Here is a 13,979-nt window from a genome sequence, read left to right on the forward strand (position 1 = left end):
CAAACTTTCGGCAAAGGGTATCTATTATTATAATCTTTATTAAGTAAATGCAAATAATAATCCCTGACCTGCCTACTACTCTATTTTGTGGTGAAAATCAAAAGATGAAATAGGGGCAAAGATGTTTTGATAAACAAGGCTTGGAAAAGGAATGAGGGATTATTGTTACCACTCAGTTTTTGTCTTATTCTGCATCTATAGTAAACTGGCATTTCACGTGAATAAACAAGTAACATTCAACTTCTGTTGTTTTATTTTAGAGTCTGTTGTTGTTTGTAATCACACTCTACAGACTTTACAAGAAGGGCTCAGAGTTTTTGGAGGCTTTGCTGGTCAACCCAGAAGGGATTCGTCTCCCAATTCAAGACAAAAGTATCCTCCTGTCCTTGGGTCTGCAAGAGAAAATTTTGAAACAACTTCAGATGGTGGAAAGCAAAGTGAAGAACCTGGAGGGGATGATAATTTCTCAAAAACCTGCCACGAAGAGGGATTGCTCCTCTGAGCCCTACTGCAGCTGCTCCGACTGCCAGAGTCCCTTGCCCACATCAGGGTTTACTTCCACATCTGAAATCTGATGGACGCCAGTCTTTCCCAGACAAGCGCCGTTTCCCTTATGTGTGCAGTGGTGTACCAATAAAGGTAGAGAACTGTATTGAAATTACCCTACAAGGCCTGGCTCTCTATTCAGTAGGGCCCAACTTTTTCTTGTGTGTTGGGGTAATATTGGGAAGGGTGGTGGTTTAAAATGTCTCTGGGATTGTGGTGCCCACTCAGCAGGCTGGAGACCCGAATCTAGGGTTTGGGAAAAGAAGGGAGAGTGGTCATGGATATGGCCTTCAGCTCCATACCAAAGAGGTTGGGTTGAATGTAATAAACAGCAAGAATGTGCCGTTGAAGGGCGATGCTGTGGACTGTCCTGTAGAGGTAGGCTGGCCCTTGTGCTGGTCTTGGGTATAAATGAACTATTTGGCCCAGGAGTTTCCCTGCATTAATTACTCAGAAGTGGGCAAGGGTTGGCGTGGGCATAAAGGAGACTGTTTAACTTTATCCATCTTTTGCTGATACTTCCTCTGTGCTGAGCAGTGTGATAATTCTTGGGAATCTGTCCCGAGTGTTTCAGTAGCTCTCGGTTTGGCTGGCTGGACAGGTAATTTCAGAACTTGACTTTAGGGGAACTCTCATGTGAATCCAGTTTGGCAGCGCCTTGGCACACTCAGTTGTTTAAAGCATCATCCCAATGTGCCAAGGTTGCAGGTTTGGTCCCGGTCAGGGCACATACAAGGATCAACACTATGACACAATTTTCACAAGTATGGGGAGATGGTAGCTAATCTTTATTGGGCAAGCCAGGCACATTGCTAAGATATTTACATGATTTTTCTTATTTGGTCCTCACAATATGAGGAAGCAAATACTATTATTCTCATTTTACTGATCGGAAACTGATGGACAGAGAGGTTAAGCAACTTGCTAACATATGGTACAGCTATGACCGGGACTCAAGCAGCCTGACTAAATGTGCACTCTTAGCCACAAAGTTTGGAGCTTCTGTGAGATTTTGGACCAACTGCAGCAGGCTGGCTGGACCTAGACAGATGAAGACAAGAAGACTGAAGAGGGCATAGCAATGACAGACCAAGGGAGAGAGAATTTTGAAAAAGTGTTTATCCTCTCATATTTTAAGTTAATATCTAAAAGTTTTCATCATTCGCTTAAATAGTTGCAATGGAGCCCTAGCTGGTTTGGCTCAGTGGATAGAGCGTGGGCCTGTGGATTGAAGGGTCCCGGGTTCGATTCTGGTCAAGGGCACGTATCACAGTCGCAGGCTCCTACCAGGCCTAGGCCCTGGTTGGGCCTCATGCAGGAGGCAACCAATCAATGTGTTTCTCTCACAGTGATATTTCTGTCTTTCTCTTCTCTCTCTAAAAATCAATGGAAATATCCTCGATTAAAAAAGTAGTTGTAATGCATGTAAATTCTGGCAAATTATAAATAATGACAATTTAAGATAAAATTGTAAAATTACTTTTTATAATGTATCCAACAGAATCCACATAACAACTGAATAACCACTATCATCCATTTAAAATTCACAAATAAGCTCTTTAATATTTGTCACTTCTACATTTTCTTTTATCATTTCTAATTTACATTTATATTCCACTTCCCCATTAAATGTTATGAGAATGTAACTTTTTGTTAGTAAAACCTTTAATTGATCCTTGTTTGAGATAAAAATATGTACCTATTAGGAGTAGAATTTTTTTAATGTTCCTGTAATTGTATGGGTCTATGTATTAGAATTCTTTGAATTGACTAATCATTGTAATTATCATTACAATTAATGATTAAAAATCTGTGCAAATTGATACGATTACATTTAATAATACATAAACATAAAATGTAAAACACTACTGGAAAAGTATTTCTCAGTGAGATGGATGGGGCTTCCTCACCAATTAACTCATGTGTCTGAAGGACTACTTATTACTAATAGATTCATTTTTTTGTTTTTGTAGACATAGTGTTGAGAAATATTACTCCACAAATAGGAATGCTAGTTTTCTAATAGGCATGTCAATCAATTCTTTAACTTCCTTCTCAGTTATATACCACAAATCAAATACTGTCCCTTCATTAGCTGACAGTTCAATTAGGTCCACCACTAATTTTGTTGAAAGCAAAGAACTGAAAATATTTTGACTTGCAAAACAATTTGTTATCCTGTCATTAGAGACCATCACTTTCTTGATTGGCATTCAATTATGTAGTTACTCTCATTAAGAAGCATTTCGGAAAAGTTGGGAAATTCAAGGTAGTGTTCATTTCCACACATCATTAGCACTACAATTTCACTGTAATTTAAATATATTTTAGTTGCAGATTTAGCTCAATTCATTGTAAATAATTATGCACAGTAGCAACGCCACTCGGTCAATCCAAGTAACCAAGTCAGATTTATCTTCGGTCAGGAAATACTTCACTTGTCAAGTCAAACCAATGTGTTAACAGGCGTCCCCGTGACCACATTTCACTCCTGAATTCCAAGACAGACATGGCACTGTGCTTTGATCGGAGTTTGTCCCTACATCAAGGTAGGCCCTTCCACTTTGCTCCAGAGCACTCTCTCTCTCAGGCAAAATGCCGCCTTGGACTCGCCTGAAGTGGAAGAGGCGAGATTTGGAATGAAAATCTCATCACTACCGCCCATTCTCTACCACGCCTGAATTCAGATACCCCGACACAGGCCGAAACACGGCACTTACAACGCCTAGCCTCTCTGTTGACTATTCCTTTAGTCTGAAGGTATCCCGGGATGAACATACCACAATCCGAATAGCATTAGTTAGAGGAATGGCCTCTAGAGCCTGAGACGTCCGCTCCTCCCTGGTTCTTCCCAGCTACTTCGGGGCGGGAGCGGCGGTCCCCTCTGCCTTAGTGCCCGCTCGGCCCCCTACCAGTGGGCTGGTCCTGGCGGGGAAAGACGGCTCAGGTCGCGGCCCAGCAGGGCAAGCCCCGAAGCGAAGAGATGCAACTGCGGATCTGGAAGCTAGAAAGCAGCGCCAGAGGGAAGCCGGAAGCCTCGGCCGGCCCTCGGCAAGGAGCTGAAGGGGAAACATGTTGGTGTGCAGCACAGCGTGACCAGGTCGCCGGCCGGAGCTGGGGTTGGCGGAGGCCGGAACGCGGCATCAGGGTTTCAGTTCTCGGAAGGGAGGGAAGCGGAACGGTCCTTTTCCGGCAGAAACGAGGCGGTCCAAAGAGGCGTGGGCACGGGGAAGAGTATCTGTGTAACACTGCCGGCTGCGCGCTGGGCGTGGGATGGGGGTGACTGTCGGAGCCGGGGCGCTCGGAAGGGACGGAAATAGCTGTAACACCGACGGGACGCTCTGAGGGGACGGTGTTGGTGTGGCACTGTTGCACGCTTCAGGAGCCGGCCGAACCCGGTGGCCATGGGGATGTGGGCGTCGCTGGACCCCATGTGGGAGATGCCGGCCGAGAAGCGTATCTTTGGGGCCGTGCTGCTCTTCTCCTGGACCGTGTATCTCTGGGAGACCTTCCTAGCACAGCGGCAGGTGAGCCTACAGAGTGCAGCTAATGCCGACGCCCGGCCAGCTCTAGGCCAGCCATGGTCTCACCCCAAGTCCCTAAATGAGGCTGCAGCCCCAGCACCCAGCCTCGACCCTCTGGAGTCCCTACTGAGCCTTCTCATTTGGCTCGATGGTGGGATTGGCCTTGGGCACGTTTTCCGCAACGTGATGGAGGGACTCGGGCGGGTTAGGGCCTGGAAGGGAAAGCAGCCTTACACCTGCCCCACGGCTTCCTTAAGCTCCCCGGGGGGCTGATCTTTGTGATCTATGGCAGCGACTCATAAGCCTTCAAAGGGCAGATCCTAACATTTCAGACTCACGACTTCCTCATGACCTTTTTACAATCATGCTCAACCATAGAATCAGGAAACCATTTTCTGAAAATAAATCCTTCCGAAGGCCCGAACTCTTTTTCCTTAAAAAATAAACTTGGTGGTTTTTTTTGCCCGAAGAACAACCTTTCTTGTTTTTATCAAAAGCTTCTTTATTATTTTTGTTTAAGCAATTAAAACAGTAAAGTAGACATGAAAGTTACTTAGCAGTTCCCGGGCGATGATCGTAACAGCTTGATGGACTAGAGATCTGAACTTTTAAATGGGATAGGTTTTCAGTTTAGTTGACTGCTTTATTGCCATCTCTCACCGCTGGTTTGCTTTACCTACATCCTTCTGTGTTGTTGCTGAATTGTGTCAGCCAGGATGGCTATGAAAACCTTTCTTTTCTTGAGCATTACAGTCTTTTTCCTCTGCAAATTTCTTCTCTCATTTGACATTCTGCATGAATCTTTAAATTCGAAAATTTAATTTTTCTATGTCTGTCAGTGTTTGGGTTATATCTTGATCTCTTCTTTCAATCCAGAATATTCAAAGAGGCATTAATATGAATAGCATTAGTTTCTCTGACCTAATAGCTCTTTGGATAGCTTCATTAGTTCAGAGTCTTGTTCGCCTAGAGAAGGTACTTTGCTGAAAGGAAGCTCACTATATGTAGTATCCAAATTGGGGATGGGTTTGGAACATCTCTCCGTCTTACTTTAATAATAAGCCTATTTCAGTAACTACTTTTCTATAGTGTCTTCTTTACTCAGTTATGCTTTCATGTAGTGCCTTTTAATGAAGGTTTGGTAAAATGCATAACAATAAATAGAGAAGCCATTTGTCATAAAACCACTGTAGAAGATTCTGTCCATTATATTGTTTGGTATCTGTTCCTTGTATTATGTCCCATGGGCTTAAAGTATCTTTTAGCATTTGGTTTAACGAGAAAATTGGTCTTTCTTGAAGACCTGATAATGTTTGTATCTGTTATTCCCCAAATTTCCCTTAATTTGGCTGCTTGGACCAAATTTAGTTACTAGCCACAATATCTGTTAATACTCATGGTTAGCATATTTGGTTCCTTGTCCTTCCCATGAATTTGTTTTTTGTATTATAGGATATATGTTATACCTGAAATGAATGGTATCATTTGTGAAGTTACAGTTTTGGTTTACATATGCAAGCTGAAGTATGATAACAACCCTGATTTTAATCTTACATAGTCAGCTAGCCTCAGATTCTCTTGTTCTTTTACTTTTCTGCACAGTTGTTTTAGTAGACAATGTGCTTGATCAAATACATTATTTGTGTATGTATTAAGCAATTCAGCAGGCTTACGTGACAAATTAACATTATAAACCATTCAATGTTTGATCATAAATGACTAGTGTAATAAATAATGAGTTGGTTTGACTGTTTCATTAAACTGTTTTGTTTTTTTCAAAATATTTCAGAGACGGATATATAAAACAACAACTCATGTACCAATGGAATTAGGACAGATCATAGATTCAGAAACATTTGAGAAATCTCGACTGTATCAGCTGGATAAAAGTACCTTCAGCTTCTGGTCAGGACTCTATTCAGAGATTGAAGGCACTGTGAGTAATTTACTTCTTGAAGAGACTATCAAATTGTTTAATACTTTTTAAAATATATTTTTTTATTGATTTAAGAGAAGAAGGGAAGGAGAGAGAGACAGAGGGAGAAATCAATGAGAGTGAATCATTGATCGACTGCCTCCTGGGATCGAGCCCACAACCTGGGCATGTGCCCTGACCGGGAATCGAACCCAGTGACCCCCTGGTTCATAGGTCGACGCTCAACCACTGAGCCATGCTGGCTGGGCTGTTTAATGCTTTGTAATGTTTGTTTTCCTTTTTATATTTTTGTAATATAAATACATCTACAGGTCCGAGAATTTTTTTTCTGATCTTTGTTATTGATAGAATAGGTGTGAAGCAAAAGAGGCAGAAATGTAACTGTTATGATTTCAATTATATGTGGAATCTAATGAACAAAATAAACTAACAAACAAAATAGAAACAGACTCATAGATACTCATAAAGAAGAGACTGACAGCTGTCAGAGGGGAAGGGGTTTGTGGTGCTGGGTAGTAGCTTGATGGTTACCGTTGGTGACATGGGAGTGGTTTAGTTTGCTAGGAGATGATAGAGGTAGGGAGAGTACAACCAGAATGAGAGCTCTGTAATCTGCTGTGGCTCAAGCTAGAAGCAGTACTGATGGGCGAAAGGTGGGAACAGTAATAGTCATTATAATAGTTGTATGGGTAGCCCTGACTGGTTTGGCTCAGTGGATATGGTGTCGGCCTGCGGACTGAAGGGTCCCGAGTTCGATTCCGGTCAAGGGCATGTACCTTGGTTGCCGGCTGGATCCCCAGCTGCTGATTGATGTTTCTCTCTCATCAATGTTTCTAACTCTCTATCCCTCTCCCTTCCTCTCTGTAAAAAATCAATAAAATATATTAAAAAAAATAGTTGTATGGGTAGTGATTTTTCATTTCGTATATTGCTTTCATATTTATTGTTTTGTTTGATGTTTATAACAGCCTCTGGTAGAAAGTATAGGCATTATTCACTTTTTATGGCTGAGAAAGTGAAGGCTCAGAGAAATTAAATGGCTTGCCCATTTAATGGCTAAGTAACACTAGTAAATGGGAGAATGGGTTTCAAACGCTGCTCTTCTGAGTCTTTAAAATTACATTGAAGAAACCATTCTTGAAACTCTAGGGACTGCAACATGAATGTGCTATTTCTCCTGGGGGAATTAGCAGCTACATTTGCCATGAGATAGGGAGCATTTTGTGTTACTTTGAAATCCTGTTCTGTTTGAAAACAAGTTCATTAATTCCTGTTTTGTGTTGATTAAAATCAATAGGCTTATATGCTTTAGTACAAAGATTAGCTTAGACTCTTTTTCTTGCCTTGGTATTTTTTACCTGAGGGAACATAAGCAGAGGCCTTGTGTACCCACAGGTGCCGCTGTTCACACATAGGTGACAGCCCCCAGAGCGGAAATGTCCAGCCTCTCGGAGACACTCCTCACATCTCAGAGATGTCAGTAAGGAGCCCTCTCAAGAATGGAATGGCTGAGGAGTAGCGTAGGGCAGAGTAGAAAAGTTCAAATTGTTGCTTCTTTAATTTCTGCGTGTTTTGGGGTGAGTAGTTTATCCTCTTTGAGCCTCATTTTCCTCCTCTTTAAGATGAGAAGTAGATAGATATTAAACCGTGTTGCACGTGGTTTATGGCAAGGACTAGTAAGATAACGTAAATGAAGCACCTAGTACAGTGCTTCACGCAGCAGTTACTTAGTCATTGGGTTTCTTTAGGCAAATTACTTCAACCTCTCTGAGTTTCAGTTGCCTGGTTTATAAAACAGAGATGACTGTGCTCTTGCCCTGCCTGCTTTTCAAAACTTCAGTGAAATAATTATAAAAGCACTGGACTTATTATTGCTGAGATCATTAGTTCTTTTATAGGATATCCCAGGAGCGTGGTCAGGGAGAGTATCAGTATAGAGAAGGTTTACTGTTCACTGTACTTTGTTTTTCATTCCACAGAGTATACTAAACAAGGTTGCAACAGCACTACCCAAATGCATTCATAGATGCACTCAAAGTTCATATTAAAGCTACCCTGGGTACTTACTGAAAAGCTGGACTTTTAATTATAAGTGTTTCAGCCCTTCACCAAAGGCATTATAAATCCTTAATTCTGTATTATTTATTAGTATTGAAATTAGGATGAAAGAAATGCCATCCCAAGTCGATTAATTCAACAAGTGGAACATATACCATGCATTGATGCCAAAGCATGTCTTTTGGGAAAATAGGATTTACACCTATGATTGAGTTAGTTATTGTAAAGTGGAAATAGCTGGACATAGAGCTAATGGAGCCTTTAAAAGCAATTTATTAAAGCGGTGTTTTTCAAATTTGGATGTATATCAGATTTATCTGGAGACTGCTGGGCCCCATTTCCAGTTTCTGATTCAGTAGTTCTGGGGTAGAGCCTGAGAATTTGCATTTCTAACATATTCCCAGGTGATGCTACTGTCCAGAGATGATATTTTATTTATTTATTTTTTAAAATATATTTTATTGATTTTTTACAGAGAGGAAGGGAGAGAAATAGAGAGTTAGAAACATCGATGAGAGAGAAACATCGATCAGCTGCCTCCTGCACATCCCCCACTGGGGAAGTGCCCGCAACCCAGGTCCATGCCCTTGACCGGAACCGAACCTGGGACCCTTCAGTCCGCAGGCCGATGCTCTCTCCACTGAGCCAAACCAGTTTCAGCCCAGAGATGATATTTTAAATCCCTGGTATTAAACCAACCCAGTATACTTGTAAAAACCTAAAAGAGCCCTAACCGGTTTGGCTCAGTGGATAGAGCGTTGGCCTGCCGACTTAAAGGTCCCAGGTTCGATTCCGGTCAAGGGCATGTACCTTGGCAGCTCATCGATGTTTCTCTCTCATTGATGTTTCTAACTCTCTATCCCTCTCCCTTCCTCTCTGTAAAAAAAAATCAATAAAATATATATTAAAAAAAAAAAAAGAAAAAAAAACCTAAAAGATGGATGGGATCAACTGTGAGTGAGATTGTGGGGAAACAGGAACACTCAGGTAATGCTGATGGGAGCATAATTTGGTATAAATACTTTAGAGAACAGCTGATAATACTGAATAAAGTTAAAACTCACCAAGGATGGAGCTAAAAAAATGTAGAGTGTAAAAGGCAGGTTGTATCGTATGATGTCATTTATCTACATTCTTAAAAAGCATGTATAAACCATGATATTATTTATAGATTCATAGATAAAAATGCAAACTAGATTGGGAGGATACCCATAAACTATATATTATAGTGCCTCAAACCCTCAAAGCACAAGGAACTGGTGAGATATTGTGCTTTTAACCAGAAAGTGTGATTGATCATTGTACTCCTGAGACTCCACAGAAAGAAAACAATAAAGTGATGCCTCTTGACCAAATGAGTTTCACAAACTTGTATCTGTTGTGGGAAATCGTGTTTCTTCAGCATGTATTCTCAGATTTTAAGAGCTTTCCTCACTCAAATGTCCAAGTGATTTAGTGAATATCTGTGTTCACTTTATCTGCCCAAGACAAAGGGTGTGCTGAGAAAGGGGCCTCCTATGAAACCCTGACTCCTACCTCAGGATTCACCTTCTTACCTGGAGAAGGTACAGAGATTCCATTCTGTCCCAATTTGATAAGTGGACAGGACTCTCCACTTATACCAATACTAATACTTTGTCCTGGCTGAAGAGGTGGGGTTTTTGCGTATGTGTGTGTGTGGTGTTTTGTTTTTGGTTTTTTTTTAGGAAAAGCCAGTTATGGAGTCATAAAGCCTGGCTCAATCCATTTCTGTAGCAGTGGGATTTTGGACAGTTGCTTAGCCATTCTAAGCTTGTTTCCTGATTCAGAAAGCCTTTGTTACGGTCTTGGCAAAAGTTTTTTTTTTTTTTTAAATATATTTTTATTGATTTCAGGGAGGAAAGGAGAGGGAGAGAGAGATAGAAACATCAGCGATGAGAGAGAGAATCATTGATCACTGCCTCCTGCATGCCCCATACTGGGGATCGAGCCCGCAACCTACACATGTGCCCTTGACCAGAATCGAACCTGGGACCCTTCAGTCTGCAGGCCAACACTCTATCCACTGAGCCAAACCCACTAGGGCTTCTTTTTCTTTAAACAGCTTTATTGAGATACTAGAGACCCGATGCACAAAATTCGTGCAAGAGTAGACCTTTGCAGCCATGGCGGCTGCCTAGATCCCTCCCTCACAGCCCAAGTGGCTGCCTGGATCCCTCCTTCACAGCCACGTCTGGAAAAACATCCGGAAGGACATCCAGTCTAATTAGCATATTACACTTTTATTATTATAGATAATTCACATATTACACAATTCACCCATATAAAATGTACAGGCAAATACCTTTTAACAGTCTAAATTTAGTATCTCAATTGGTTTATATTCATCTAAATGTGTATTTTATCCTAAATAAGACAGGTCATTTTTTCTCTATACCATGATGGTTTCTAGTACTGCTCAAATGTGAGCAAGGTATGCTTTGTTTTGTAGCTTATTCTTCTCTTTGGAGGAATCCCTTATCTCTGGAGACTTTCTGGACGATTTTGTGGCTATGCTGGCTTTGGACCAGAATATGAGGTATGTACATCCTTTTCTTAGCTTCCGTGGCTCTGAAATGATACCTGTCCTTTGCACATTTTGTAGGTGAACCACTCATTTAATCTCAGACACAAGGGAGCTGAGTAATGTAGTCTCTGGTTAGGCAGCTGCTTCTCAGGAACAACTCAGCAGTGAATGGGAAAGCATGTGTTTTGTTGAACCTACACTAAGCAGGTACTCTGTGCCACATAACTTAGCAGATACTTCAGACAAAGACAGAGTGTGTATCTTACAGTCTCCATTGAGCTGCTTGGTTTGTCTGCCCACTCTTGCAGGAACTCCAGTTGAAGGCAAAGCCTTAAACCTGAGATTGCCCGCCTGTAAGGATGTTGAGACACTGCTTCCTGACTTTTCCTTAGAAATTTCCAAGTCTATTCCCTCTTTCCTGGTTCCTTTTTGAAATGATGGGTCTCTTCTACATATATAGGTACCTTGGGCTTTAATTCAGCTCATCTTATGTCCCTTTTCTAAAGCAGCCAAATTCTTTTAAGGTCCCTTCTTTTTAAATGTATTTTTATTGATTTCAGGAAGAAAGGGAGAGGGAGATAGAAACATCAGTGATGAGAGAGAATCACTGATTGGCTGCCTCTTGCAGGCCCCCCACTGGGGATTGAGCTCACAACCCTGGCATGTGCCCTGACCAGAATCCAGCCACAATCTCCCAGTTCATAGGTCAGCGCTCAACCACTGAACCACACTGGCTGGGCTATTTTATTTTCTATATAAAGCCACTTAGCACTATTGCAGTAATCTTGTTTGTTTTCTTTTTATCGCCCTGACAAGAATTTTAAGTTCTAAGGAGACAGAGACCTTATATATACAGGTGTGGGCAAAAGTAGTTTTATAATTGTGAGTACATGAAAGTTTATTTTTATATTATTATTTATTAATTATTGTATTTATTTGTTTTACAATTGTAAACGTACTTTTGCCACCCCCTGTATTCTTCATTGCTATGTCACTAGTGCCTAGAAAATGCCAGTCACAGAGTAGGTATTCCATAAATATTGTTGAATGAATGAACACACTCTATATACATATTCTAATATATTATTTTTGGATTTAACATCTTTTGGAGATCTCTTCCTGTTCTTATATACAGATCTTTGTTCTGGGTGTGTGGGTGTGGGTATTTTTTTAAATTTTAATCTTCACTGGAGGATATACTTTTACTGATTTAAAAAAGAGAGAGAGAGAGAGAGAGAGAAAGAGAGAGAGAAACATTGATCGGTCGCTTCCCACCCTTGCCTCAAATGGGGATCGAACCTCTGAGCCACCGCTCCAGGGTGATCTTTGTTCTCTTTGATGGCTGTGTGGTATTGGTTGTCCATCCTTTGCACAGTTCTGATATACACAAATTTCAGTTACACAGTTTAGTTAAATAACACCAGTACCTTAAAAACATGGTTCAAATTTCAGTTACCATAGTATATTATATGAGTAATCACATAAAGTACAAACTTCCTTGCTAGCTCTTTAGTCCACAGGTCACTTGCAAATAACAGATTCTCATTGTCATCAGTGACCAATCACCTCCCTTTTTCCAAAGTATGTCAGTGATTGGTCATTGCACATCTGTTATCAATTATTCTAATTATGCATTGTGTTGCCTCCTGACATTTTTTAAAAATGGATATATAGCCACTTAACATTTTTTTAAATGGATAATTGAAAAGGAATTGGTTAACAAAGATGAAAGTGTAGCAAAGAAATGAAAAATGATAACACGGAAGTGAAGTTCAAATCTGACATACGGGGAGTTATAGAAGAAATAGCTGGCCCTGGGAATGCTGCCCCTGCTACCATTAGACAGATTTAGATCTGCGGCCAGAGGAACTTGGTGAAGGTGACCTTATTGTTATAAATGAGGAAAGTGGCTTTGACAAAAAGGATTATGTCCCAGACTTAGTGTGACTGGCAAAAAACTGCCATGTTAAAAGGCCTCAGTGATATTTTATGACATTGAAAGCTCAAACAGTAAAATGTTAAAATGTTGGAAGCTGATGTAAACTTTGAGAGGAGTATAACAATTTATCAAGACAGAGAAAAGGTGCCATTTCCATACTGTAAGTTACACAACAAGAAGGCGAGCATTGTTCAAACTACTCTTAAGTTTTTTACAAAGAAATAAAACACTAATTCTTTTTTTTTAATATGTTTTTATTGATTTTTTTTTTAAGTGAGAGAGGGATAAAGAGATAGAAATATTGGTCAGCTGCCTCCTACACACCCCCTGCAGTGTATTGAGCCCGAAACCCAGGCATGTGCCCTGACCGGGAATCAAACCGGTGACCTCTTGGTTCATGGGTCGCCGCTCAACCACTGAGTCACTCTGGCCAGGCAAACACTAATTCTTAATGTTTCTAATGGTTTCAGTTATAGTATACTAGCCTGGCCATTGTGCCTCAGTGGTTAAGCATTGACCTATGAATCAGGAGATCATGGTTCAATTCCGGAACTGGCCACATGCCTGAGTTGCTGGCTTGATCCCCAATAGGGGGCATGAAGGAAGCAGCCAATCAATGATTCTCTCTCATCATTGATGTTTCTATCTCTCTCTCCCTCTCCTTCCTCTCTGAAATCAATAAAAATACAATTTAAATAAATAATAGTATACTAAATAAATATTAGTTTATTTTTTCATATCCTTATATATTTAGAACTAACAGTATGAGATAGCCAAAAATTATAAAGCTCAAAACAATCATCATTTTTTATATTGATTATTAAGATTTGTTGATAAACTAGAGAGAATGGGGGATGTTTCAGAAGATTATAGACAAGCAAATGTCTTGTTTTACAAATCTTTTTTTTTTAATTCTTTATTGTTGAAAGTTTTACATAAGTCTCCTTTTTCCCCCATTGACCTCTTCCCGCCTGCTCCCACCCCCAGCACATGCCCCCACCCCCCTATTGTCTGTGTCCATTGGTCATGCTCATATGCATGGATTCAAGTCCTTTGGTTGATCTCATACCCCACACCCCCACCCTCCCCTGCCTTCCCTCTAAGGTTTGACGGTCTGTTCGATGCTTCTGTGTCTATCTATTTTTGTTCATCAGTTTATGTTGTTCCTTATATCCTACAAATGAGTGAGATCATGTGATATTTATCTTTCTCCGACTGGCTTATTTCGCTTAGCATAATGCTCTCCAGGTTCATCCATGCTGTTGCAAATGGTAAGAGTTTTTTCTTTTTTACAGCAGCATAGTATTCCATTGTGTAGATGTACCACAGTTTTCTAATCCACTCATCTGCTGATGGGCACTTAGGCTGTTTCCAAATCTTAGCTATTGTAAATTATGCTGCTATGAACATAGGGGTGCATATATTCTTTCT

At 40.7% G+C, this 13,979-nt stretch overlaps 1 protein-coding gene and 1 long non-coding RNA gene across 4 annotated transcripts in view; one reads left to right on the top strand and one right to left on the bottom strand.

Moving 5' to 3' along the window:
* Positions 1–224: 224 nt before the first annotated feature.
* On the bottom strand, positions 225–3,776 carry LOC118676448. Its single transcript, XR_004974110.1, has 2 exons — positions 3,327–3,776; positions 225–392 (listed from the first exon to the last, which is right to left on the bottom strand). It is a non-coding gene; the product is annotated as an uncharacterized LOC118676448 (long non-coding RNA).
* Positions 3,777–3,819: 43 nt separating this feature from the next.
* Positions 3,820–13,979, top strand: part of ZMPSTE24 (zinc metallopeptidase STE24) — a 39,267-nt gene continuing 29,107 nt past the window's right edge. Inside the window, exons 1-3 of one of the 3 annotated variants that reach the window (XM_036350398.1) lie at positions 3,822–4,073; positions 5,860–6,006; positions 10,535–10,621. In XM_036350398.1, coding sequence (XP_036206291.1) covers positions 3,951–4,073; positions 5,860–6,006; positions 10,535–10,621 — 357 coding nt within the window. In that variant the 5' untranslated portion in view covers positions 3,822–3,950. Of the gene's footprint in view, positions 4,074–5,859; positions 6,007–10,534; positions 10,622–13,979 lie in introns of all 3 variants that reach the window. The other 2 variants (XM_036350400.1, XM_036350401.1) reach the window with 2 other exon arrangements.

Source organism: Myotis myotis, unplaced genomic scaffold (assembly GCF_014108235.1).
Source record: "Myotis myotis isolate mMyoMyo1 unplaced genomic scaffold, mMyoMyo1.p scaffold_m19_p_2, whole genome shotgun sequence".
NCBI lineage: Eukaryota > Metazoa > Chordata > Mammalia > Chiroptera > Vespertilionidae > Myotis > Myotis myotis.